Here is a 25,054-nt window from a genome sequence, read left to right as displayed (position 1 = left end):
GGGGAAAAAGCACAGGAGTACTTGTGGCAAGATTCAGAAAGGGAATGGACATTTATATGGATAGAAAGACTAATCGGAGATAGAAGTAAGTTCAACACATTTTTTGGAAGGGATATTAACCTTCATGTCTCAGGGCTGACACCAATCTCTATTAGAGATCAGCATGAGACCTGATGTGGAGGGCAGATTATCCCACATCTGCTACTGCAGGGTTCTTACACCTTCCTCTGAAGCAGCTGGTACTGATTACAATTGGAGACAGGATACTGGGCTAGATGGGCCTCGGATCTGATCCAGTCTGTCAAATCTCACATTCCTGTATCCTGTATTCATTACTAAGCCCAGCTGCCACTGCCCTCGGGGGTGAGGCTGAGCCTACACTCGGTCATATGCCATACCAGCACCTAGATGGGCCCATCTGTCTCTACAGAAATTAGTTTTCCATTATAAACAAACAAACAAACAAACAAACAAACCAAGCCTAGATTTTGTATTTGCTTACTGGTTACTTCAGTGCAGCTGCTGCTGCTGATTCACATCAACATAAGTGGGAATCAGAATCTGGCTCTATATTTATAGATTCAATGGTCATTAAGAAAACCATCCAAACGGGGCTACTGCCATGTTTTCCTTCCCACATCTGCATGGCTTGAAACAACAGTCAAGGGAGCTGTGCAAGCTGCCCCTGTTCATTTTAGGGGTGGCCTGTTGACTCTGAAGCATAACAATAGCAGTCTAAATAGCAACAGGGGTTTTTCTTTTGTTATTTTCATCTGCTACTCCAGGAGAGGGCGGAGCTGTGGATCGTGGGAGGAGCCAGAGATTATGGGTGACTGTCAAGTGGTGGAATTTGGCTGTCCTGGTAAAATGCCTTGCAGATGCGGCTACCCTACCTCCCCCTTAGCGAATTCTAGCTCAGACCACAGGCTTTAAAAGCAACCAGTTGCTAAGAGAAGAAAATGAGTATCCTGTCAAGATGAGACTGCAGCTCTCAGTTTGATTTGCTGGGAGAGGCTGGCTTCACAGTGTCCTTGTGGCTCTCGGAAATGAGAAACAATAAGTTTTACATTAGCCAAATGCTCATCTGGCATTTTGACCATTTGATATAATTAAGAAAAATGCCCATTGCAACCCCCATCCTCTCAGCTTTCATTTCAAGGACTTCACTCCACCTAATTAGTCTTTTATTCTGTTTGGACTGAAGAACAAAAAAAAAAATACAGGACTAAAGCACAGAGACAAGTGCTTCCAGCAATGCCACAAACCTGTCCCTTGAAATCCTGCCCAGGGATGAGTCTAAAATATTATTCAGCATGAAAAAAGACAGGTCCTAAAGCAATCATGACCACACTAATAACTAAAATAGTTATAACAATGAACAATTAGCTCCATGAGGAAGATACTAATGAATACGAGTAGGGCATCTGAATGGCTGGCAAGGCTGTAGTGGTATGGGCCAAAATTTTCAAGGATGACCTCTTATTTGGGGTCCCCCCTTGAGATGCCTGGGGCCTATTTTTCAGAGCACTCGCAACTCCATTCCCTCAGGCTCAAGGCATTGCAAGCTGGGCCGACAAAATCCGAGGCCAAAATGAGCCAACCGTGGAAAATACGGCCTTTAAAACCCCAAACCGACGGCAGTTAGGTGCCCTAAGGGACTTGATTTTCAATGGGACTTGGGTGCATTACTCCTTCTGGCACCTCTCAAGTCCCCAGCTTTAGGGAGCTAGACCAACTTAAGGTCACTTTAATTCTGAGTGACCGCTCACACAGGGGTTTAATGCGGTTACACTAATCCACTTTAAAATCACACCTTTAGTTAATTCGGATTAACTTTCCTTAGTATCTCTGTGTAGACAAGCCCTTAGTCTCCAAGTACATTAATAACTGAAAAGGGAACCCAAAATAGAAAGAGAAAAATGGAAGCCACTCAGCAGCAAGGATCTTAGCTGACTGAACCCAGCCTGTACCTGTTCCAAGGACCTCAACGGCACACCTTTTCACTGTAGCCCAGGACAGCACCTCCCTGAACAATGGTGCTTCCAGGATAAAGAAGTTAACACGGTTGCTCTGCACGTACTGAACCTAAGCCCTTCAGTAGGGGTTAGTCAGGAAAGAGAAGTGCCACTTTGTGGGAGCTGCGTGTGGGCAGCCAAAGACCGAATTGATCCAAGGAAGATATATTATTTGTATTCCCGGAGCACTCGGAGATTGAGGTCAGGGCCCAATTGTGCTAGGGGCTGTACAACCACATAGTGAGACAGAGTCCTTGCCCCAAGGACGTTACAATCTAAATAGATACGATAGGAGGTGTGGGGAAACCGAGGCACAGAGAAAGGAAGTGGCTCGCCCAAGGCCACTGGAAGAGCCAGAAATAAACCCAAGCTTCCCGAGTCCCACTCTAGTGCTCTACCCACTACACGCCGCTGCCGCTTTAGGATTAGGGCCTGCTTCTGTTGATTATACATTCCAACATCCTCCTAGGAGCCAGTTCTGAGGGGAGAATTAGGAAGTTCAGTGGGGAAATGGAACTAGTTTATTTTATTTTAATTTACTTGCTTAGGTTGATTTGTTTATATTTTACAAACATGCCCCTCCAATATTCCTTCCGTCTGTTTCCCCTCTGCCTTCTCTCTTTAGTCAGCTGCATTTGATCCTACACAGATGAAGGTGCAGCTTTGTGTCATGACCAAAGCATGGTTTATAAATAACGGGACAGCGTCTGTTTTCAAAGCTTTGGGGCGCTCGTACCTGCTGTAGCTGCCATATGCTCCAGTGGCCTAATAACTCATCACGCTGGTGGGGCATGAAGGTGGGAAAACAGCACCACAGAAACGTGACATTCAGAAGAATTCTCATTCCCTCTGATCTTCACAAGCACCTGGAACTCAAACTCATTTGGCCGAGTGAGCCAGTGACCCTGCAGCAGCGATGGCCCATCTCAAGGGCTTTTCCACTCAGGGAATGACCCTCCAGGAGATAAAAGGACTTATGGCTGGACCTTGTGCTTAGCTTGTGGCTTCACAGCAATGCTGGGGAGACACCATCGCAGGCAGATCTGGTTCAGCCAGGTCTGAGCTAAAAACCCCACCTGGCTTCTTGTAACTGGGGCTGGCTAGGAAACAAGAATTCCATTCTGTAGAAAACGTTGCAGTTTCAAAATCTGTTCTCATTCCTCATTGGGAGGAAACAGAGAGCTTTGGAAATCTGTCATGGAAAGAGAGCAAGCGAGGAATCCCAGAACGGCCAATAGCCTGGTGGTGAGGGCACTCGTTCGGGATATGGAAACCTCAAGGCTCCTGTCCCGGCTCTTCTGTTTTGACCAGAAATTCCACCCTGGATTGGAAGAAACCTTCCTGACAAAATTGTTGTTCAAACAGGTCCCTGCCACGAAAAGTTTTGTTTCAATTGATTCCAATGAAAACAAGTCTTCTGGCCAAAAATTCCTCACCAACCCTACTTGTGCCCAACACCCGAAGGCCTAGGACAGTGGGTGGACAGGTAAGTAAACCAGCATGGCCACGCACAGACAGGCCGATACAGATTTTCAGGACTGAGACCTTCAGCACCAAAACCACCAGGGCTCTACCACTTGAGCTAAAAGGGGAACGCCACTGTGCAAGTAGTCTCCCAGTCAGGTCGCTAGACGGAGACCTCTTCACGTGCACTAAGCCAGCAGACACAAGGCGTTGTACAGGCCGTGCGGTCACCTTTTCCTCTCGTGCACACAGAGTGCATCGCGAAGTGACAGCCACCCAGATCTGAGCTAGTCAGACCTTAACGGCCAAGGTTTTCGTGTGTGTGCAGAGAGGTGAATAAAGCTTTAAACCTGGCTGAATCTCCCCTGCTCATGTGGTTAAACCTCCCCCTTTAATTTCTGGGACATGAGCCCCATGGAAAGGGGGGAGGAAAGAGCCCAAGGAGGCGGGTCTCAAACCAGATTTTTGCCAGGTGGCCACAATTTCCTGAACGGAGCTGTGAAAAGGGAACTGGGGCTGCAGGAAGCTCACAGCTGCACCGCCCAAGGCTGCTCGCACACAAGGGCTTCTTTCCTGTGGGTGGGGCGGACGCCTGATGGGAAGAGAAGCAGGTGGGACTAGGGGGAACTGGGCAGGAAACAGACCTTCCGCTCAGCTCCCACCCGAGGGGTTCTTAAGGAAAAAGCAGGGGTGGGGACGCTGGATTCCAGGCACATGCCGGGGAGGCAGCTTGTTCTGCAGCGATGGTTTGGGGTTGGGTTTCTGGTGCCTCCAGCATTCCAGTACACAGACCCACCCTGCTCCGTTTTCCTCTCGGCTTTGCTGGCGGTGACTCACTTTCCGCTCTTTCCGATGGTTTTTTCGGTGCGTCTCTCTCCCCCTCTCCCCAATCCCGTTTGCGGCCTGAACTTTACAAGCCTGGCTCCCTCTCTGAGTGCTCCCTGGTCCCGATCACCTGCTGAAAACGGAGCAAGGGAAGACAGAGCAACGGCACGTGCATTTACAACCGAGATCTTTGCAGACATGAAACGAGCTGCTGGATTCTAAGTCAGGCATGGCTGATGGATGGAGCGTCCTCACTTGAGATATGCCCCGTTTTGCTGCAGATAGCAGTGTGGGAGAGGCCATTGGCAAGGTTCCCTGCCACTGAAGGAGGCTTCAGCAGGGCGTCCATCCTTAGGAACGCAGGATCAACTAGTTACCTGTAGCATGGATAACAGCAGGGGGCTGGAGGAGGTGCAATTTCGCATCCACCAAAAAAACAGTTCCATAGTCATATCCAAATGCGCCTGGAATGAAACCTGGGCATCCAGAACTGGGACCAGCCAGCAGTTCCACGGTCGCTGCTCTGATTGCATGCCTCCCTGGCCCTGCCCTCTGAACTTCCAGTCTCGGGGCACGGCAGAGTAGAGACTAGGTCTTTCCACTCCCCTGGCCCTCAGGGTCAAGGAGCCACTTCCGCTCTCATTGAGGAGCAGGAACAAGGTAAAGAACCGCGGCCTCCATCCTTCCAGAGGAACCTGAACCTTTCCTCAGGGTCAGATCATGACATCTCCTTTTCCTTTCCCCACTGGGCTGTGCATTCCCCCTTTGCTGATACGCCTGGAGGTTAGCTGGATCCTGGAGCTCTCGGCCCAACCTTCGGAAAGGGACTCAGTGCTGTCACAGCAGGTAGGGGGCCACAGGAGAGTAGAGAGATGCTGGATGGTCTTGGGCTGCTGGAAACCAGCCAAGGGAAGACTGGAAGGAGAGGAAACCCCATGGTGAGCCCACCCAGCCTTAACGGCTCACAGCTGGTCATGGCGAGACCTGAAGGAAGGCTCGGGGGTGGAGGGGGGAGATAGTAGGGGGAGGTACCTCACAGCCCATTGGTGGAGTAGGGGGGCGTAGGTAAAGCAGCTGGTTGCTGGGGGATTCAGGAACAGAAAGGGAGGAAGCTAACGGAGAAGGTTCTCAAAAGGGTTCTGAGCAGCTAAGAGCCTCCTCCCCTCCACACGCACCGTCAGCAGCCTCACTCCCAGGGCCTTTTCACTCCTCTATGCTCTCAGCCACACAGTCAGACGTACACTGACTCCTGATCTAACTAGCTGGAGGAAGGTCCTTCCTGCAGCCCAGCCCCAAGGAGCCTGTTGCTTCCAAACGATGTGGTCGTCTCTTACCTGTTTTCCCTTTACTTCCAACGTCTTCTCTGTCCTCCAGACCGGGTGGGTCAAGCTCCTCGTCTGGAGGGGAAATGAAATGAAAGAACTTGGTTAGTGAGGGATTATGGAAGGTCCCTTCACCCTGTCCCCTAGATGAGGGGTGGGACTTTTCCAAAGCTCTCAACATTGTCCTAACTCTGATCCCCCTGAAGTCAGTGGTAAAACTCCCATTGACTTCTCTGGGTGCAGAACAACGCCAATGCCGTCCGTTTTGGAAAATCCTGCCCTGGAGGCTTTACGTGATGCCAACCGCCAGGGTCTCCCAATGCCTGGCACTCTCATTTTAGAGAGTAGTGGATGCCAGTCCATGCCCTGGGTTTGAAAAAAGGACATGGCCCACAGAAAAGCCTATGGACAAATGGTGACTCTGAAGACTTCCACGCACAATGGTTACCAAAGGAATTAATCCTTGAGTGGCGGCCTTCAGAAGAGACAGAACCATTATGTGGAAGAAGTTGAGATACTTCAGCAATGCCAAGCAGCAGTATGAAACCAATAGATTACATTAGATTAGAGATTAGATTAGATAAAATAGATCGGATGATTTGGATTGAGAGAGAACATCTGATTCTCAAACCAGTAAATTCAGAGCGTACATTTGAAAAACGGGAAGGGGAAGTCCCCTGCTCCTGGGACAGGTAATATTTTAAAGCATGTTGCATAAACCCATGAATTCCTATTAACACTGTTAAAAACAAATCACTTACGATAGCCCCATAAATTTACATGGCACTTTATAAGCATCATATAGGAAGAGACGTTTCCTGCACTGAAGAGTTTATGGTCTGTGAGACACAAGACACTGACCGAACAATAATTTCCAGGAAATGGAGGAGGTGGAATGACTTCTTGAAAGAAGAAAAGGAGTACTTGTGGCACCTTAGAGACTAACCAATTTCTCGAAAGAAGCAGATTTAAGGGGGAAACTGAAGAAGGAGAGAGAAAGGACACCTGCTAGTGAAGAAGAGAGAGGATGATCCAGGCATAGAGGGCAGATGGTAGAAGATGCGGAGGTGATGGGAGTTTAGCCACTGGTTTCAGTAGGAGAAGGGTTGAGCCTTAGGGGAGAGGACTGTAGACAACAGGAGTAAGACGAAACCAAGAGCAGGGGGCCGGTGGGCGCTAGGCTACTCATGAGCACAAAAGGAGATTTAATTCAGTGTGACAGAAAGCCGCACCAGTTTAACTAAAACCAGTTTGGACTAAGTCAGTGCAAGCCCCTTTTGGGCACACCCTTAAATCGGTTTACAGCTGGGTTCTGGTGATTTAGCTGAAATGGGTAACGTATCATTAGCACCGGCATTCACTCTCCCAGGGGCTGATTGGTGCAAGGTCCTTACACTGGCACAATAATACAGGTTCCGAGTCCCTGAACGTAGCGGCATCCACACCAGGCGTGTATGCACTACTTGGCCAAACCAGTGCTGAATTCAGTTTGGCGGCAAGCATAGGCAATGACAGGAATCAGGGCTGGATTAAGGCAATCCAAGATCCTAGCCACACCCCACCTACCCAGAACAGGAGATCTGGGTGCGGGGCCAGATGGCTCTAGCGTGCTCCCTCTGCCAGAGGCTGTCTGCAGACTCAGGAAGACGTCACTGCATCGGTTAGGCTTGGGTCACATTTGCAGGTTTCTCTTTGCAACCATGAAGTTTAGAAACAAAACCCAGAGTCCAGTGCTGTTCCATGTCTCCGGAAGGAGCATGAGGTACCATCACTGAAGCTCAGTCTGTGAACCCAAAGGCACCAAGTTTTGCTCTAATCTCAGGGCAGAGCCGTATGTAGCCCAGTTTCATGAGGAACCATGGTGGGGAGGGCCTTTCTAATCAAGTCAGCGATGGGTCTTTTGCTGATACCATGCAACTTGATCACAAGGTGGTAGATAATCTGCTGCCTTTAGACACTTTCGGAAGACAGAGTGCTCTTCCCCACCCTCCACGGCCCGGACCCAGCTGTCTCTGCCTCCCGATTCTAATCAATGCAAATCAGGTCAGAGCTCCGCTGTGAATTACAAATTGGATCCGAAGTTGGAGGGTCACTGTAACGGCTCCCCCATTAGACGGGAAGTGGCACCAAAGATCTTTTCTAAATAAATCAGACTTTATTGTAAAACTCGGCCACTGACGAGACATAACCTCATTAGCATTGATTTTAAAATAAATTATTGAAAGTGGCTTTTGCCTGCTCTTTGCATTTGTAAAAGAGAATGTAAATGTATCTGCAACCATGATAAAAAAACCCCCACTACCAAGGCAGTCAAAAGTAGATTCCTTTATCCTTTCAGACAACGGCACTTAATCTGGCCCTGGGATGAGAATGGGAAAGGGAACAAATAAAACCGATTCTTCCAGGGGAGTTCAGTTTCTTTGGAGTCATCTCCCAGGCTACGGCCAGTCTTATATGCAGAACAGCATGACTATCAATGAGGAGCTCATGACCTCTAGTACAGGACAAGGACGCTTATCAGCAGAAACAAACTCTCCCCAGCCAAGGAGGATGACGATTAGGGAAAGGGCTGTAACAGCTCCCTGGCTACTTCTATAGCTAAGCTATAGAGAGGTAGCATTTCCAAATGGTGGGAGACTTGGGTTCAAGTGGCTGTTCTGCCACAGATTCCCTGTGTGACCTTGGGCAAGTCACTCAGCCTCCTGGTGCTCTAACGTGGGGATGCTAGCGCTTCTCTACCTCTTGGGGAGGTTGGGACGATAAAGAAGATTGTGAGGTGCTCCGATAATAAGGCAATGGAGGTCATACAAGCACTTACTTGAGGCAGATACTAATGCCAAAGTGTCCGCGCCCACCCTTACAACTCCAGGCTTTTCGGATAATAGGAAGCGAGATGGAAGAATGGTGTGGGTGGAAAAAATGATCTGACCCAGCCTTGGACATACAGAATTCCTGCCTGACTTCCCCTCTTTTACCCACATCGCGCCCCACCCCCCACCCCCTGGCAGAATTTATCCAGACCATAAATTGCTTCGTAAACCCATTTGAGCAACGGCGAGATCCTCTCTGCAATCATGACCTAGAATGATGCAGCTATTCCACTGGGACAGTGGACTAAAAAGGAGAGGCTCACGAATGCAGGAGGCGGAATTTTACAGCTCTTGGAGCCAGCGGAACTCTTGGCCACAAGAAATGAGGCCAACCACTTTCAGCCCTAAATGCACTTGATTTAGCTTTCCGTCAAGAAGTTACTTGCCCTGTAAACTAATTCAGCTGTTTCTCCTCTGGGCTGGAAAGGGAAAAAGATTGCTATTGTTACTTGCATTTTTAAATACTAAGGAGAGGCTTAGATTACACAGTGACTGTATACATATCTTGATCGATAAGTAGATGGTCTCCTGATTGGAGAGCTACCCAGGCTTCACAGGCTCTGTGCCTCAGTTTACCTATCAGTAATGGGGATAATCCTACCTGCCTACATCAGAGGGGTGCTGTGGAGATTAGTTGGCTAATTCCTGTAAAACCAGACTCATCTGAGTGTTGCTACAGAAACTCAACGTATTGTTTTCATTCTAATTAGTGCTAACGGGACTCATCTGGAAGTTACAGGGAGGTGTGTTGAGAGCCAGAACGCACGGGGGCTCCGGTTGCAATCTCCACAGTGGATGAGAAAATAGTGGCCCTAATGAGAGACAATGTGTTTTCCGCTACACAGCAAAGTAACATGTACAAGCGAAACACGCTCCTGGAAGAGCAGGAATTGCACGAAGGTGGTCCCATTCCAAGCTCTGTTTTCTGCGTTAGCACTTTCGTGGCTGGCCACATCATTTCTCTCTCCAACCCAAACATCCTCTCCCTGTGCCATTCCATCTGCAATGTGATCCTTCTCTGTCTCTCCACCTCACTGTTGCAAAGAACTCAGTCTACACTACGATTATAATCCAGCCAGTTGCAACCCGGTTAAATACTGCAGTGAGAACGGATTTAGTTGTGCAACGGGGTTAAAACCCTGGGGCCGTCCAAGGTTTGGGGGAATATCGATAGGTTCCCCTTGTATTACATATGAACAGTGCTGCAACTGGGCCCGGAGACGGCTGCAATCCCTCCTCTGCCTCAATTATCGCTGTAGCATAGAAGGGACCTAAATGTCCTCTCTCTTCCAAAGTCACGCGGTCAAAGAATGCCTGGCAAACGACGGCACGTGTCTTGCCTTTGCTGCCACTGGGTGAGAAGGTTTCAGAGTAGCAGCCGTGTTAGTCTGTATTCGCAAAAAGAAAAGGAGGACTTGTGGCACCTTAGAGACGAACCAATTTATTTGAGCATAAGCTTTCGTGAGCTACAGATCTCTTCATCAGATGGCTAAGCTGTTCTGGAGTGCTCTGCAGGGAGCGACTTCTCATAACTCTCGCTCCTCAGGTCAGCTGGACGCCGGCGTCCCGATGTGAGGAGAGACGGGAACGTCCCAGGGAGCACGGTTCCCTCTAAGCTGTGCGCGTGTGCGTGCACACAAATTTGCACAGAAGCACAACAATTTGCACTGAAGAAATTTTTTGCGCGCACAGACTGTCAAAAATTAGACGGGTTTCAGAGTAGCAGCCGTGTTAGTCTGTATCCGTCGCCAGGGAGGCTTGGCGAGTGCACACACAGGTCCCGGCCCTTCGAAGGGGAGAACATACATCCACCCTGTCTTCTGCTGGCATTTTCCCCTGGGCTTGGCAGCGGGGAGGGGGGCGGGTAAGGCAACTGGAATGGCAGAGCTACAACTCTGACAGGCAAAAGCCCTGCTTAAAAAAAAAAAAAATAAATAATCGAGGAATGGATGAAGGCTGCCACACTGGAAAGAGCCCCCTGCAGAGACCCACGGATCCACCCGGTGCCAAATGAAACAAACAGCTGGCGAGAAGCTTTCTGAAATGCCTCCCCTGCTCCGATGCAGAACAGGAGTGACCCTGCATGGCACAGATTCCAGACTAAAGCTTCTCTACTTGATGGCCGTGTGGGCAGGGGGGATAATTAGCAGAGAGGGTTAATGATTAAGACGGAACCCCGTCGTCCCTTCAGAAGGAACCTAAAGCCACAATCTGGAGTTGAATTTAAACAGTAGGATGAAGGAGCCATTGGGGCACTTATAACCCATTCCCTATTGCATTGAGGTCACAAGCACGTGGCTGAGTCCAGAGGCTAACGATCACTGTTCCAATCAGCATATCAGACAAGCAATCCTCCATGCTACAGATTTGGGACTGCACATAGCAAGCTGTTCAAGCAACCCATCTACTGCTGCCATTACCGTAATATGGAAGCCGCCCCACGCTCTTTAATATATTTATCCTCACCACACCCCAGTTGCTAAATGACTTGCCCAAGGTCACACAGAAAGGCTGTGTAGGGAACTGAATGAAGATATCCCACATCCCAGCCTAGCACCCTAATCGCTAGACCATCCTTCCTCTCTAAAGTACCTTCCATCCGTTTGGCTCAATGGATATTCCCCCCACCCCCAAAACTAAATTTCCCAGATTTTAGTTTGTGTGTATTTCCCCCAATGAAGTACAGCCTGGGAGTACGGAGGACTAGTAAGTGGGCAATAGCCTTCTAGGTCTGCCATCCATTTGTTTATGCAAAGCTGTACCTTATTCATCCACAGTCTGTAAGTCGCATGCTGGGAAGCATATCAAAAAGTTACCATGAGCATTTTGTGGCAAGTCCGTAACTTGGAGGAATGAGCCCTGATAACAAACCTCTGTTGTATGTCCTGAGTGGGGGCCCTGGCGTCTAGCTCCCATGCTGACCGGCACATTATACGCATCATCGACAGAGCGTTGCACTCAGCGGTACTCAGTATCATTTAAGTCTCCATGAGCCGCTGCTAAGGCCTTCAGGAACTCAAATGCAACCCTCAGGAACAAGCAGTGCTCGACTTGGATTGCAAGCTCTTCGGGGCAGAGATTTTTTTGTTGTTGTTTGTTTTCTTTTTGTTGTGTGTGTACAGCACCTTGCACAATGGGGCCCTGATCCCTGACTGTGGCCTTTCGGCTACCATAATACAAATAATGAACACCCCTTCAGTCCGTACTCTGCCCCCCCACATGGAGACACCCCATCCACTCACATCCGACATGCCCCTGATCTAACCCCATCTACCTGCCAACCTACTCCCCTGCCTATATGTGGTTATACCCCGGCCCCCTGTGGTCTGTGCGGATCGGATTTCAACCCCCATCTATTCCCTGCACACCCATGCTCACTCATCTATCTCACTGCACACTCCTATTGCAACCCCACAGACCTGCAATCTGGGCCTTTCATCTACCACAATCTGCAGCCTCCACACGCCCCTAATTGCGTCCTGGCTTGCTCCCTGTGGACATCTTTGCCCTCATCCGAGCAGAGCTGCCTTAGGCCTCCCTTTTCCCCAAACCCTCCGGCCTCTCCTCCCTTCTTGGGAAGCCATCAGCCAGCACTGGTGCAGGAAAACACATGACATTCCAAGGGGAGCCTTTCTGCTATGTGACTTTCGGTATGTGGGGGGAAAAAAAAAGTTTGCATCCATTATGCTAAGCCCATCGGGCCTTCTGTGTCTCTCCCCCCTCCTGCCTTGTGGTGGAGCAGGCAGCCTGGCTCCTTTCCGCCCCTTCCTAGCAGTAACACAGGCGGCTCTGCTGGACAGCAGAGTGTGTACTAAAATTCCCACGGAGGGTTATCTGTCTCGCTTTCTCTCTGCTTTACGGGAAACCCCTCCAGAGAGCAGGGCCGGTTCCTGTTGCCATTACAGCTACTGCGGATCCGCATTTCCCGCCTCTAATGGGTTCAGGCGGCTTGCTTGGTTCCAGCCCCCTGCCCCCAAAGACGACAAAACTTTACCCAAGACCCGTTGCTTATTCTGCACTCAGCTACGAGGTACCGTGGCTGGCACAGGAAAGGAAAGAGCACCTTTCCCAGCAAGTCTCCTTCCTCCGTCACCTCACCCCAACTTCACAGCTGACATATCACAGAACATTTTAACCAGAACCTCCAACCCCCACCCCCCCAACAGGTTAAAAGTTCAAGTCATGGGTGCCGGGAACAGGGCACCAGGCCTCCAGGGTTCTATTCCCAATGTTGAGCAGAAGTGTCGCCTAGTGGGTAGAGAAGGGGGTTGAGTGTCAGGACTCCTTAGAGGTTTTTAAGACCCGGCTTGACAAAGCCCTGGCGGGGATGATTTAGTTGGGGATTGGTCCTGCTTTGAGCAGGGGGTTGGACTAGAGGACCTCCTGAGGTCCCTTCCAACCCTGATCTTCTAGGATTCTGTTTCCAACTCTCAAGCGTGAGAAGAGTGAAGCCTGGATGCGAGTGCTCTTCCTGGTTCTGAAAAAGAGGGTCATGTAGCGGCTGGAGGAAGGAGTTGGGAGTCAGGATTCTCTGCTGGATTCTCTTCCCAGCTCTGTCACGGAATTGGGCAAGTCACTTCCCTTCCAGTGAAAAACAGGGAAACACCCTCTATAAAGTGCTCTGAGCTCCTCCGAGGAAAGGGCCTATGGAAATGGAAAGTCTTTTCAGCCGATCCCGACAGCCTCCTGTACTTTACTGAAGGTACAGAGCCTTGATCCCGCTTCTCTTTGCATTGCTTCGATGGGAGCAAGCGAAGCCTCTAAGACCTCACCGAAATGGATGCCCGAGGAGATGCGCAATGAGCGAGGTGCGGGGTAATTCAAACGTCTGCCCCTTCTTGGGATGGGGGTAGCTCGGCGCGAGGTACGGTTTGCATCGACGACTAGGGCCACGTCTACACTTGAGTCTGCACTACAGTGCCTAGCTACACGAGGTAGTGAAAGGCCCCGGCAGAGAGAGGCGCAGATAAAACTTTGGCAGCGGGACACCACGCTGCTGAAGATAGCAATGGGAGGCACTGTTTGGGCACGCAGAGAGCCGTGTAGGATACGTAGCCTAAGGTTCTGGCACCTCTCTACGCATTTAAGGCAGTGATTCTCATACTTATTTGATCATGCCTCCCTCCTTTGCGTGTGTAGGAGTTAACGCCCCCCCCGCCACACAAGTTCATATACCGATAAAAAAAATCAACATGTAACTCTCACTAAATATTAAAAGCAGAAAGGCATTGATTCAAACACAGCCATTTAAGTGTAAATTTGAAGTAAGATACTACTTCCTGGCATCACACTGTTGTTACTAGTGTGAGCCTGGGTTTTTTGGCAATATTATTTCACGCCACCCTTGCTTCGGCGCTGCTGCTGGCAGAGATGCTACCTTCAGAGCTGGGCGCCCGGCCAGCAGCCACCGCTTTCTGGCCACCCAGCTCGGAAAGAAGCGAGGGTGGTGGATTGAAACAGCTGCCGTGCTCTAAGACGGAAGCCCTGTTCCCCTCAACCTTCAAGAGTTATTCGTCGCTGTGGGGAAAACGTGCATAGGAAATTGTTTCCCACCCCCCCAAACCTTCTCACGGCCCCCCCCGAAAACGGTAAATTCTGTGCTGCCCAGTTTGAGAACCTCCAGCCTAAGCAGTTCCTCACCTTCTACGCTGCTATTTCTACCCATTCTAGCTGGGCAGGCAGCGTCTGTGCTCCACACAGGTCGTGTTGCCCCGAGGGACCGAGTTAGCACTTGCCAGCTGGGATATTCACATGTTCTAAGGAGACCAAATTGCACAGCGGCAAGCGGCGGCCGTTAGCCATCCCTCAGCCGCTCCTCCCCTACCCCGAAGCCTCACCTGGTGCCACACCGCAAATGAACACGCCACCCTGGGATTTTGGAGGGGGGTGGTGGTGTCAAAGTTTTATCTCCCCAGTGAGTAAAACCACTCCCCTGCACGACCCAGAGGGCCAGGGAGTCAGACGATGCTGACATGCGCCGGGCTATGCAATTCCACCAGCCACAAGATGCCAGCATGTTCAAGGCTACGTCCCTCCCGAAGCAGCAAGCTCCACGGTGTGACGGCGGAGGGGACCCTGCCTCACATGACGCTGGCATGTTTGGGGCTCTAATTCCATTCACAGCAGGCTTCCCGTGCCGTGTGTGGCATGCTCCGCGCCTGATGCCAGCCCGCAAGTGGCAGGCTGAGCGAGTGGATTGGAAGCCGTGAGCTGAAACATTAATCTCATAATTAAATGCCAGCCTGTCTCCCAGCTGCACAGCACCCCAGAAGGGCTGTGATGGATGGAGGCTTTTAGGAAGGAAGGGGGAGAACTCGCAAGCTTTGGTTGGATTTTCCTGGGGAGCAGCTTGCTGGGGTGCTGTGGGACCCTTTCCTGTCTAGTGTGCAGGAGCAAATATCCCAAGGGATGGCACCATCTACTGGACCCACTGAAACTGCTCCCTGCTGGTGCACGCTGGCAGGTCACCCTCCTCTGCCTGTGGCTCAGGCAAACACCCCAAGTGCTGGAGGCTAGGGTGGGGGACAGCGATTAAGGAACTGACCCAGCCCCCTGCTCATAAGCAAGGTTGGCCGCCGTCAAAGCCTGGAGATTCCCAGAAGAGCAGCCAGGTGGGAGACCAGTGTCTTCAAACGGCTACACTGCCCTTTTTAGCTCCACTGCCTGGGCCCTGCAAGTCCCAGTCAATTGACCGGGGCTCTGAGGGTTTTTCTTTGCAGTGTAGACGTACAATGACCACATCATAGGCTCTGGCTCGAGCACCGTTTTGCCGTACTGTCCTGTCCCCGGAAGAGTGTTAAAATTCGGTACCACGCATGGTTCTATGGATACTATTAGGCTGTTTACACTGTAACCCCTTCACCCTGTTGTGACCAGGTGCCCTGAGTTGGTTATAGTGTAGACAGGCCCTTAAAAGAAAAGGCAGGACAAGTTCTGCCTTCTAGGGCAGGGATTGGTCTCAGATATTACAGAGATGAGGAATAAGGGAACGCTGAAAAATAAAGATACAGCCTCCGGCAAAACCCTGATGGGTCTTTTCTGATCCCGCTTCCCTCCATCTTGCCTCCCCCCGCCGACATGAAATCTACCAGTGCCCAAAAAGGCTGAATACGCAGCCTTTAATGAGGCACTGATGTGGCACGTTCCACCACAGCTGGATTGCAAACCCGATCCCCTCTGAACCCCTGCAGGGGAAACCGGTTTCCCCACCCCCGGGTTCCAAGAGACCGGGGAATCGGTTTTTCCCGCCCCCTCCCCGGGCACAGCTACCGAGCCCCCGGTGCTATGCCGGAGCAGCCTGCATGAGGGGCAGATTCTCAGAGGAGTTGTGTTTTAATGTAGCAATTTGATTCAATTTTCCACTCTATAAAATTACCCATCACTGCTCGTTGCTTCCTAACAGACACCTTCACTCTTAATTTAACAATCCTATCGAATTCTGCCAGGGAAATTGGAAAAATTTATCACCTGTGAAATTTTATTTTTCCTTGGTTGTATCTGTTTTTGTAAAACTTCATTAACGACGATGACTTGCTGAGGAAATTATCTCCCCCCCCCTTTTCTTTTTTTTAAACTTGGGACAAGAGAAAAAATAGCTCGACCTCAGCAGAGATTGTCATTTGCATAATAAAACACACACAACATGGAGATTCCCAGGGAGGACAGAGCTCGAGAACGCAGACGCTTCCTCAGTTAGTTCTCTTGGGTATTTACCTGGCTCCCGGTATGGCAGGATCTGAGCACCTCACAATCTTTGATGTATTTATCCTCACAACACCCGCTGTGGGGCAGGGCAGAGCTGTTCTCTCCACTGTACAGATGGGGTTCTGCGGCACGGAGAGGCGAAGTAGCTTGCCCACGGTCACACAGGAAGTCTTGAACCCAGGTCTTCAGCTACTGTCCAAACCACTGGACCATCCTTGCCTCTCTAAAGGTTCCTCTCTTTACGGTCCCCTGAAACCTGCCTCCTGCATCATCCAGCGTGGGAGGCAAAGATCACCTCTCATCCAAAGAACGCTGAGCAATCGTGGCGCCATTGGGAGGGAAAGGTGTACAGTGGCTTTAGGGACCTGGATCGCCCGAACCCTCTCCGGGGGAACGGTGGTGGATCCGCTGCCTCTGACACCCTCCAGGCCCATGTGCAGACAGGACATGCACCATAGTGAAGTGGCTTTAATCCACGAGACTTCTCTTATGATCCCAGTTTACATAGGACAAGACAGGGCCTGTCTGGTAAGAGCTCCACCAGGAGCTTGTCACCCACCCCTGGAAGTTGCAAGGGAAAACGGCTGCTAAGGTGGACAACCCACATCTATGCTTCCTGCAGCTGCTCCCATCAGAAGGCCTGGGACCTAGCAATCCCTCTTTTACCTTCTCCTACCCTCCCCCCAGGATACTCTAGCAAGAACGACTCCATTCTTCCTGTGCACACACCAACGGACATCGATTTTCAACCGAGTTGGCCATCAGCAGGTTCTGCTGTAGTTTGCAGAGGGGACCGCTCATGACTGGGGAGCACAGGTGAGGTGAGGAGAGGCAGCCCAGCACGTTGGGCTAGCAAAGGCCACGGGGGTCTGCATCAAAGGGAGGGGACATGCTGTCTCACTTGTCCTGTCACCGCACAGCAACGCTGTTTTCTTGTGGCACCCATTTTCGCCTTTCCTCCCAGCTGGTGCATTCTGGGAATCTCGAGCATCTACCCACGAAGCCCAGCCCAAGTTGCTGGGAGCAGGAGCCACTAGATAATTTCCCATCATGACAGTTTCCGTGTGGGATCCAGTTAGCTGAACCAGTGCCTCTGCACCACTTCTTACTTCCCATCCACGCACGGGGAAGCAGGAGGAGAAAACAGGATATTCGTTGAGCTGGACCTGACCTCGTTGCTTGTAAAGGACCTGGGCTGCAAGAGGACCAGGGCATGCAGAACCTCGGAAAGGCATGGCCAGGTCAAGGGGTTCCAACCAATAGTTTGTTGCAGCACCAGGAGCAGCAAGGCGGGGAACTGGCTGGAGGGGCAAAGAGTTTTTGGAGATACTGGGTTGACCTCGGCCCCAAAGGTGGATTTTTTTGGCAAGCTGTTACAGACCAAGTGAAGATGGACAGAAATGACTCGCCTGAAGCGTGTTCTAAAACCTGCCCAGGTAAAGAGAGGGTTTTATTTGGATTTCAAATATTCCGCCGTGGCACGCTGCAGCCTGAACATCACAGCACCTCTGGTTTTCCTCCATCTCATTTTCTGGTAGCACAAACGTGCTACCAGAAAATGAGATGGAGGAAAACCAGACGTGAAACTGGCTTCTCCTGGTTTCATCGGCCAAGCTCAGGAAGGCAAAAATGGCAAAGCAAGCAGCCCAGGGAAACCTCCCTGTCCCAGCCCTAGCCCTAGCCCAGGGAAGCCAACCGGCCCAACCTTTGTTCCGGGGAGCAACAGAAAGGCTGAAAAGAGGTTTAATGATTTTAGGCATTACTACCAGCACATGCAAGGAAACCCGGGGTCGGATTCTCTCCTTCCTTGCAGGCTGGGAGGTTATTTGCACCAGCACAAATGTGCATGCAAACCTTTACTATTCCAATTTAGTAGCATCTTTCATCCACTTTGCACTGGTATGGCTGACTACGGTGGGTGCAGGACGATGGAGGATTTGGTCCACAGGTTTCCCTCACTCGTGCAAAGTGCTACCTAGATCAGTATGGTGGCATTTTAAACGCCCGCCGCCCCCACACATACACACCGTCACCTTTATGCTCCTGGTAAATGACACCACTGGGCTGCAAGGCAGCGGAGAATGGGGGGCCCATAATTTTGAAGTCGGTGGATACAGTGCTCCTTGGGAGAGCAGCTACCAACTCAGGGAAAGTTTTGAAAAGCAACCTATTTCCAGACAATCATAGCTCTCATATTTCCCCTCCCCGGTTCTTTTTATTACTTCGGGGCATTCGGACAACAATCTGATCCTTGCAGCTCCAAGGTTAGTCTGCTCCTGCTGTTTGTCCCCCCACCCGTAGTCGGAAACCTGCCTTTGTGCAGTCACCGTTCATTGCTCTGGAGCTGGTTGTGGGTCCTGTAAACAGACCAGTATTGCCCTCCCATCCTGCAATCACGAATGCCCTAGGTGCTCACTTTTATTTTCCCCTGGGGATGCTCCCCCCTCCCTGCCCCAAGGCCCCGCCCTTGCTCCGCCTTTTCCTGCCCCCTCTCTGCCTCTTCCCGCCTCTGCTCCAACCCCTCCCCTAAGGTCCCCGCCTGCCCGCTGCTCTCCGCCCTCCTGCAGGCGCCTCCCTCAGCTGCCAAACAGCTGATCGGCAGTCCTGACAAACAGCTGTGGCTGCTGAGCACCCAGTATTTTTCTCCTATGGGTGCTTGAGCCCCAGAGCACCCACGGAGTTGGTGCCTATGACGAATACTGTTTGGAGCTGCCGGGGAAAATGCTCATCTACAGGGTGGGGTGGGGGTGGCAAAAGCCTTAGCTCTCACCAGACAAACCTCAGTGTATCCCTCCCCACATCCATCCGAGATCCTGTAAGCAACACAGGAGGGGTTAGCATCTTCCCCTGCCCCTATGCGGAGTTATCACCCTGCCCAGACGAGAGAGCGATCGAAGTCCCAAGGAAAGAGAATCAGCTAGGCCATCAGGCAGGGTCCGCCAAAGGCTGGTCAGGCAGATTTAGATGCTGCGGCAGCAGCTTCTCGATGCACACGGTGAAGGTCACTGGATTCTCGAGGGCATTTCCTAGTGCCGTGGTTCTCAAGGATTTCTCCGCCTGTGCCATGAGCCGCGCAATCCCACAATGCTTTGCAGTTGCTTAAGTGGGGCAAAGGCCTCCGTGTAAGGATGGATTTCGGCCCCTGTGCACCCAAGTCCAGCCAAAACCAACACCCTGGACCCAAATCGGCAGGGGCATGTGACCCTGCATGCTGCCCCCCATGCGTCGCCTCTGGTTACACCACCTAGAGCCTAGAGGCTCCAACTGTGATCAGGGCTCCGTCGTGCTTGGCGCTCGCTGCACATACACCTAGCATGAGACAGCCTCTGCCCCAGAGAGCTTCCAGGCTAAACAAACAATAGGTTGGCGGGAAAAAACAGAGGCAGAGGGAAGTGAAGCAGCTCAACCAAGGTTACGCAGCAAGTCAGTGGCTCAGCGAGGAACAGAATCTATCCAGTGCCCTGCAACCTGCAGCCACCTCTACCTTGCTGCCCAACTGCTGAGCCCAGTCCCTTATGCCTGAGAGCTTGGGCTCTTAATTGCTGCCTAGCGGAACCTTCCTGACGTATTTAATTTAGCTTTTAACTTGCTAAAGATACAAAGCTCCAAAAATAAAAGGAAACAAGGACCTAATTTTCATGCAAATGCCCCTAGCCAAGGGGAAGACGGAGCAGAGTGGGGGCAGGGAAATAAAAAAGACAATGGAAGAACTGTTTCCGACCAGAATATTTTCCAACTTTCTCTAGGCCGCCTTGAAATCGGAACAAGAGGAGAGGAAGCTGGAGCAAAGCAGGGTAGGGCATAAATCAGCAGCGGTGGTAAAGCAGCCTCTCACCCTGGGATCCTTGTAAACGTCCGTCTGGTTCCCTGAGTAGGGACAGTCGTCAATGGAGCTACGTGAAGAATGCAGGGTACGTCTCCACCACAGCCAGGGGTATGAATGGCAGCTTGTGTAGATGCACTGGCGTGAGCTGTTCTCTCGTTACCTTGCTAATAGCAGAAGTGAGGATGCACAAGCCCTCCTGACTCCTCTGACAAACAGACATGCTAACACAGTCGAATCACCACCAAGGAATAGCGGTCCGCACCACCAAGGAATAGCGGTCCGCACCGCCACCTCTCTGGTCTCGCCACACTTGACAGCAGGCTCCGGGGCAGGTCCCATGGTGCTTTCATGTCAAGGTTCCTTCCCCACTCCGAACTCTAGGGTACAGATGTGGGGACCTGCATGAAAAACTCCCTAAGCTTATTTTTACCGCTTTTAGGTTAAAACTTCCCCCAAGTACAAACTATTTTACCTTTTGCCCTTGGACTTTATTGCTGCCACCACCAAGCGTCTAACAAATATATATCAGGGAAAGAGGCCGCTTGGAAACGTCTTTCCCCCAAAAATCCTCCCAAACCCTACGCTCCCTTTCCTGGGGAAGGCTTGATAAAAATCCTCACCAATTTGCATAGGTGAACACAGACCCAAACCGTTGGATCTTAAGAACAATGAAAAAGCAATCAGGTCCTGAAAAGAAGAATTTTAATTGAAGAAAAAGTAAAAGAATCACCTCTGTAAAATCAGGATGGTAAATATCTTACAGGGTAATCAGATTCAAAACATAGAGAATCCCTCTAGGCAAAACCTTAAGTTACAAAAAGACACAAAGACAGGACTATCCATTCTATTCAGCACAGCTTATTTTATCAGCCATTTAAACAAAACAGAATCTAATGCATATCTAGCTAGATTACTTACTAAGTTCTAAGACTCCATTCCTGATCTGTTCCTGGCAAAAGCCCTTCTGAACTGTATGACTTTGCGCTAGGAGGGCTGCTCCCGAGTCCCTCAACCGGCCACTACAGCTTGGTTCATGCCCATGCGTGTTGCACCTTTGGCAAGTTTCACTGTATATTGTCCCTTGCCAGACCAGAAGCTGCATCACAATTACAAATCCGAAGCCCGCCAGGAGGGACCATTGTGATCATTCTACAGAATGCAGGCCAGAGACTCCTGCTTTGAGCCCACCAATGAGTGGGTTAAATTAGAGCACATGTTTCAGACACACACCTGACCTTGATTTAAGAGACTCCAAGTCATAGAGAAGCCACTGCACTGGGAGAGAAGCAGGTTAACTCTCATGGTCCGTGGTGGACCAAGCTGAACACAGCTGGGAAAAGCCACGTAGGTCAGAACACGTTATATATTCAGTAGAAACAAACGTTCCATGAACCAAGCCTTTTTATTCCAAAGAAAGTGGTTTCTTGAGGGGATGTAAATACCCCTCTGCTGCGTCTACAGCCCATTGCGAGTGGTCAGAGCGTTTCTTCACCTGACCGCTTGGCTGCTCACCTGGTAGAACCTCATAGATGTCCTCTTCCTCCTCCCCACTGGCCGCTGCCACGTCCTCCTCCGAGTTGAGGGTATTGCGGGATTCTGCATTTGGAGAGCCAAAGCCGTCGATGTCATCATAAGCTTCTTCCTCCTGCTCCTCCTCCTCCTCATCGTATGGGATGGTGAGGGAGCTCATGTCTGGCAGGGGGGACGATGAAAAAGAAGGAAGGAATCAAAGGAAAACAAAAATCACTGCGTTAAATGCTGGTGCTTCCGTCATGGGCTGAAATCTACCAGAGAAGTCAGGCTACCATCCCGCAGCGCTCATCATTCATCCTGTTCTGCAACAACACAGAACTTGGGGGGGGCACCCCTTTTATGGACTATGGGTGTCTGGCCTAACACGTGGGTTAGGAGCCCATGGAATGAGGATCGGGAAGGGGATGACAAACCCTGGGGAAGGGGAGGAAGTCTCCAGGGTGCAAAGCTATGCTTCTTTTCAAGCAGGAAAATAGGATGGAAGGTTTCTGAATGAGCCTTACCCCCCCCCCCCACCCCGAGAACACTCTGCAGGGCAGACTGACCTCAGCGGAGCACTGAGGAAAGGAAACGTGGTCAGTGGATTGTCGCCGAGCATGTAACAGAACTGATTTGCCAGCAGGGCCAAGGTATTAACAGACAGACTGAACAGTGTTATAGCATAGGGTGCACTAAAGCTGCCTTCCCTCTGTAGGAGGTTTGCACATCTCAGGCTAGCTTCTGGTCTCAGCTATGCTGGTGTAAATCTGAAGTAACTTCCATGAAGTCAGAGAAGTGACTCCAGATTTCCACCAGAAACACAGAGCTCAGAATCTGGCCCTTAGTGGCAAGTCACATGCATGAACCCAGAACAGGCCCACTCCTGTTTTTCAAATTCTACTCAAGCTTCTTGCAAATAAATAAATAAATAAAATAAAATAAAATAAAATAAAATAAAAACATCACAGTGGTTGGTTCTCTTGTTAGCAGAGGTACAGAGTGAAGCTGGCAGCCCTTGTCCTTCAAATAACAACAGCGTCTTTCTCTCCCGCAACAAAAGCTCACAGTCCAGTAAGCAATGCTGGATGACTGGGCCCTTTCCCACCTACATCAGTCTCCCTCCTCGTACGTTCGGCTGGGCTAGCTGATTGTGGGACAACTGGATATGGTCAATAACCCGCTCTACCCAGGGATGACTGCATCTCTCTCTCTCTCTACCATATTTGATTATAGCTCCCACACCCCACGGTCAGTGCCAACCCCCTGGACTGGCCAGCAGAGGGTGCCATTAGAACAGCCATTCAGCAACCCATGAATTAGGATTTAACCCCCCACGTTCTTTGCCCCGCGCCAATGGGCTGCGTCAGCCACATCCTGCTTTTCTATTCATTTGGGCGCCTTCGTTTATTGCAGAGAAGAGTTTAAGGGCATCAGTGCCAGGAGGAGAAGCAGAATGGAAGGACTTGCTAGTGGTAAAGGCACTGGACCAAGCGCTCTGAGGGGGAATATTGTCTGGTTTTAGAGCTGGGGACTGGGAATCAGGATTCCTGGGTTCTTTTCCCAGCTCTGACATCGACTTGCCCTCTGACCTTAGACCTCTCTTGATTTTCCCATCTGTATAATGAGGATAACAATAATATAGATACCCATCTTGGGGGCTGCGAGGTCTAATTCGTCAATATTTGGGGAATTCTTTGAGATCCAGGGATGGAGGCAGCTAAAGACATGCAAAGCTGTCTACAGATAATGGACTGAATGAACTGTAAAGTCAAGCACATTGGCTATAGAACTCCCCCATAGCTACTTACCCTTTAAGAGAAACTGGATCTGATCCACCCAGTCTTTAGCCTCCGCAGGACTGGAAGCTGTAAACTAGGGAGGGAATTCATTTGTTATGTCATTAATGTCTTAAGCAGAGGTCGTGTAGACAAGCTCCTAGAGCAGGGGCCTGGGATCCAGGACTCCTGGGTTCTTTTCCTGGCTCTGCCCCTCACCCACTGGGTGACCTTGGGTCACCTCTCTATGCCTCCATTTCCCCATCTGTAAAATGGGGATAATGCTGCTGACCTACGGCAGAGAAGGTTGTTAGGCCTAATTCATGAGTTAAATGATTTGGACTTATCAGATAAAAACGTGTCAAGTGGGGTTATTATTGAGTCTGAACCACAACTCCAGACCCAATTTCTCTGTTGCTTGGAGCTTGCATTCTCATTTACTGCTGGGCCAGATGAGGGCAAAGTGCTTTGGTTCTGGCTGTGTTTTACACCTGCTTTGTACTGGTCTAAAGGCCTGTACAAGATGCAGGGCTGTGGAGAATCAGACTAGCCAATTGGCAATGGAAGTCAGTGTTGCTGCCGATTGTCAATCTGGTAAAGTAGGTCCGATTCAACACCGTGCAGCAGGTCACAATGAGACACTTGGAAAGGTTTGCATCCAGATGAGCTTTCAAGAATGAGGGGCACCAAAACCTTCTGGCCTTGTTTCTCTGGTCACAGATTTGGGTTTGGGGGATGACGACATGGGAAAAGGTCTCACCCCACTCAGAGATTCAGACACAGCAGGCCATGTAGACCGTACAGTAAATAGCAACATGCCAGGTGCATGCCGTGGTATGATACACGCAGCGTTCTCATGCTCAAGCGGTTGGGGCTCAGAGAGCACAGAAATAGGACCATTTCTTCTATTGATCCTACCTCATAGCTGCGTTTGCCAGGGCTCATGAGTTTGAAACAGGATTCTCTTCGGGAGTCTTTGCGCAGGTGGAAAGCCAGCTGGGCACTGTAGTACTCAATGGGAAAAGTCCCTTTCGGTTGCTTGCCTGCAATGAAACATAATAATATTGGCTTTGTATGGCTGCAGCACCTTTCCTTGAAGGAGCTCACAATGCTTCACAGATGGGGGAAACTGAGGCACAAAGCCATGACCTGCCCAAGGGGTCTCAGCAAGTTCACTGGGAAATGGACAAAAAACTCCTAAGCCCCCTGGTGTGAGCATCTGTATCCCCAGGAGAAGGAAGGGTTGTAGCATTTTCCCTCTTAGGTGAAGGACCAGCAAAGCAGAGGCCCTTCTAACAACCCTTGCGGGACTGTAACAGCAAAGGAAAGGTTGTTAGGGTCACACAGACACACAAGATGAGCTGCCTGTAATGAAGCAGAGACCTGTGTGTACTTGGGGAAATATGATACAAACGATTATTCTGCTGCTAGTAGAGGATTAATGGTTTGGTGCATCCCTGGCTGGGATGATTTAGTTGGGGATTGGTCCTGCTTTGAGCAGGGGGTTGGACTAGATGACCTCCTGAGGTCTCTTCCAACCCTGATATTCTATGATTCTATGATTTAGCGAGGCCTTTGACAATTTGCCTCTGGAAGCTTGTAGACATGCAGACATGTTCACATATTGGATCAGATCCTCAGCTGGGGCGAACTGACGTAGTTCCATTGATGTCAACAGAACTATGCCAAATATACACCAGCTGCAGATCCAGCCCATCATGTCCTTATTGGAACTGGCAAT

General features: G+C 50.5%; 1 protein-coding gene across 2 annotated transcripts in view; it reads right to left on the bottom strand.

The window, feature by feature from the left end:
* Positions 1-25,054, bottom strand: part of SKAP1 (src kinase associated phosphoprotein 1) — a 227,144-nt gene that overhangs the window by 24,099 nt on the left and 177,991 nt on the right. The window contains exons 7-10 of one of the 2 annotated variants that reach the window (XM_073325920.1): positions 24,232-24,356; positions 23,347-23,410; positions 21,539-21,718; positions 5,639-5,701 (exon numbers count right to left, since the gene is read on the bottom strand). In XM_073325920.1, the coding sequence (XP_073182021.1) occupies positions 5,639-5,701; positions 21,539-21,718; positions 23,347-23,410; positions 24,232-24,356 (432 nt within the window). The remainder of the gene's footprint in view (positions 1-5,638; positions 5,702-21,538; positions 21,719-23,346; positions 23,411-24,231; positions 24,357-25,054) is intronic. The other variant, XM_073325921.1, reaches the window with a different exon arrangement.

Source organism: Lepidochelys kempii, chromosome 27 (assembly GCF_965140285.1).
Source record: "Lepidochelys kempii isolate rLepKem1 chromosome 27, rLepKem1.hap1, whole genome shotgun sequence".
NCBI lineage: Eukaryota > Metazoa > Chordata > Testudines > Cheloniidae > Lepidochelys > Lepidochelys kempii.
The sequence above is the reverse complement of the archived record's forward strand: the minus strand, read 5'-3'. Positions and strand labels throughout refer to the sequence as shown.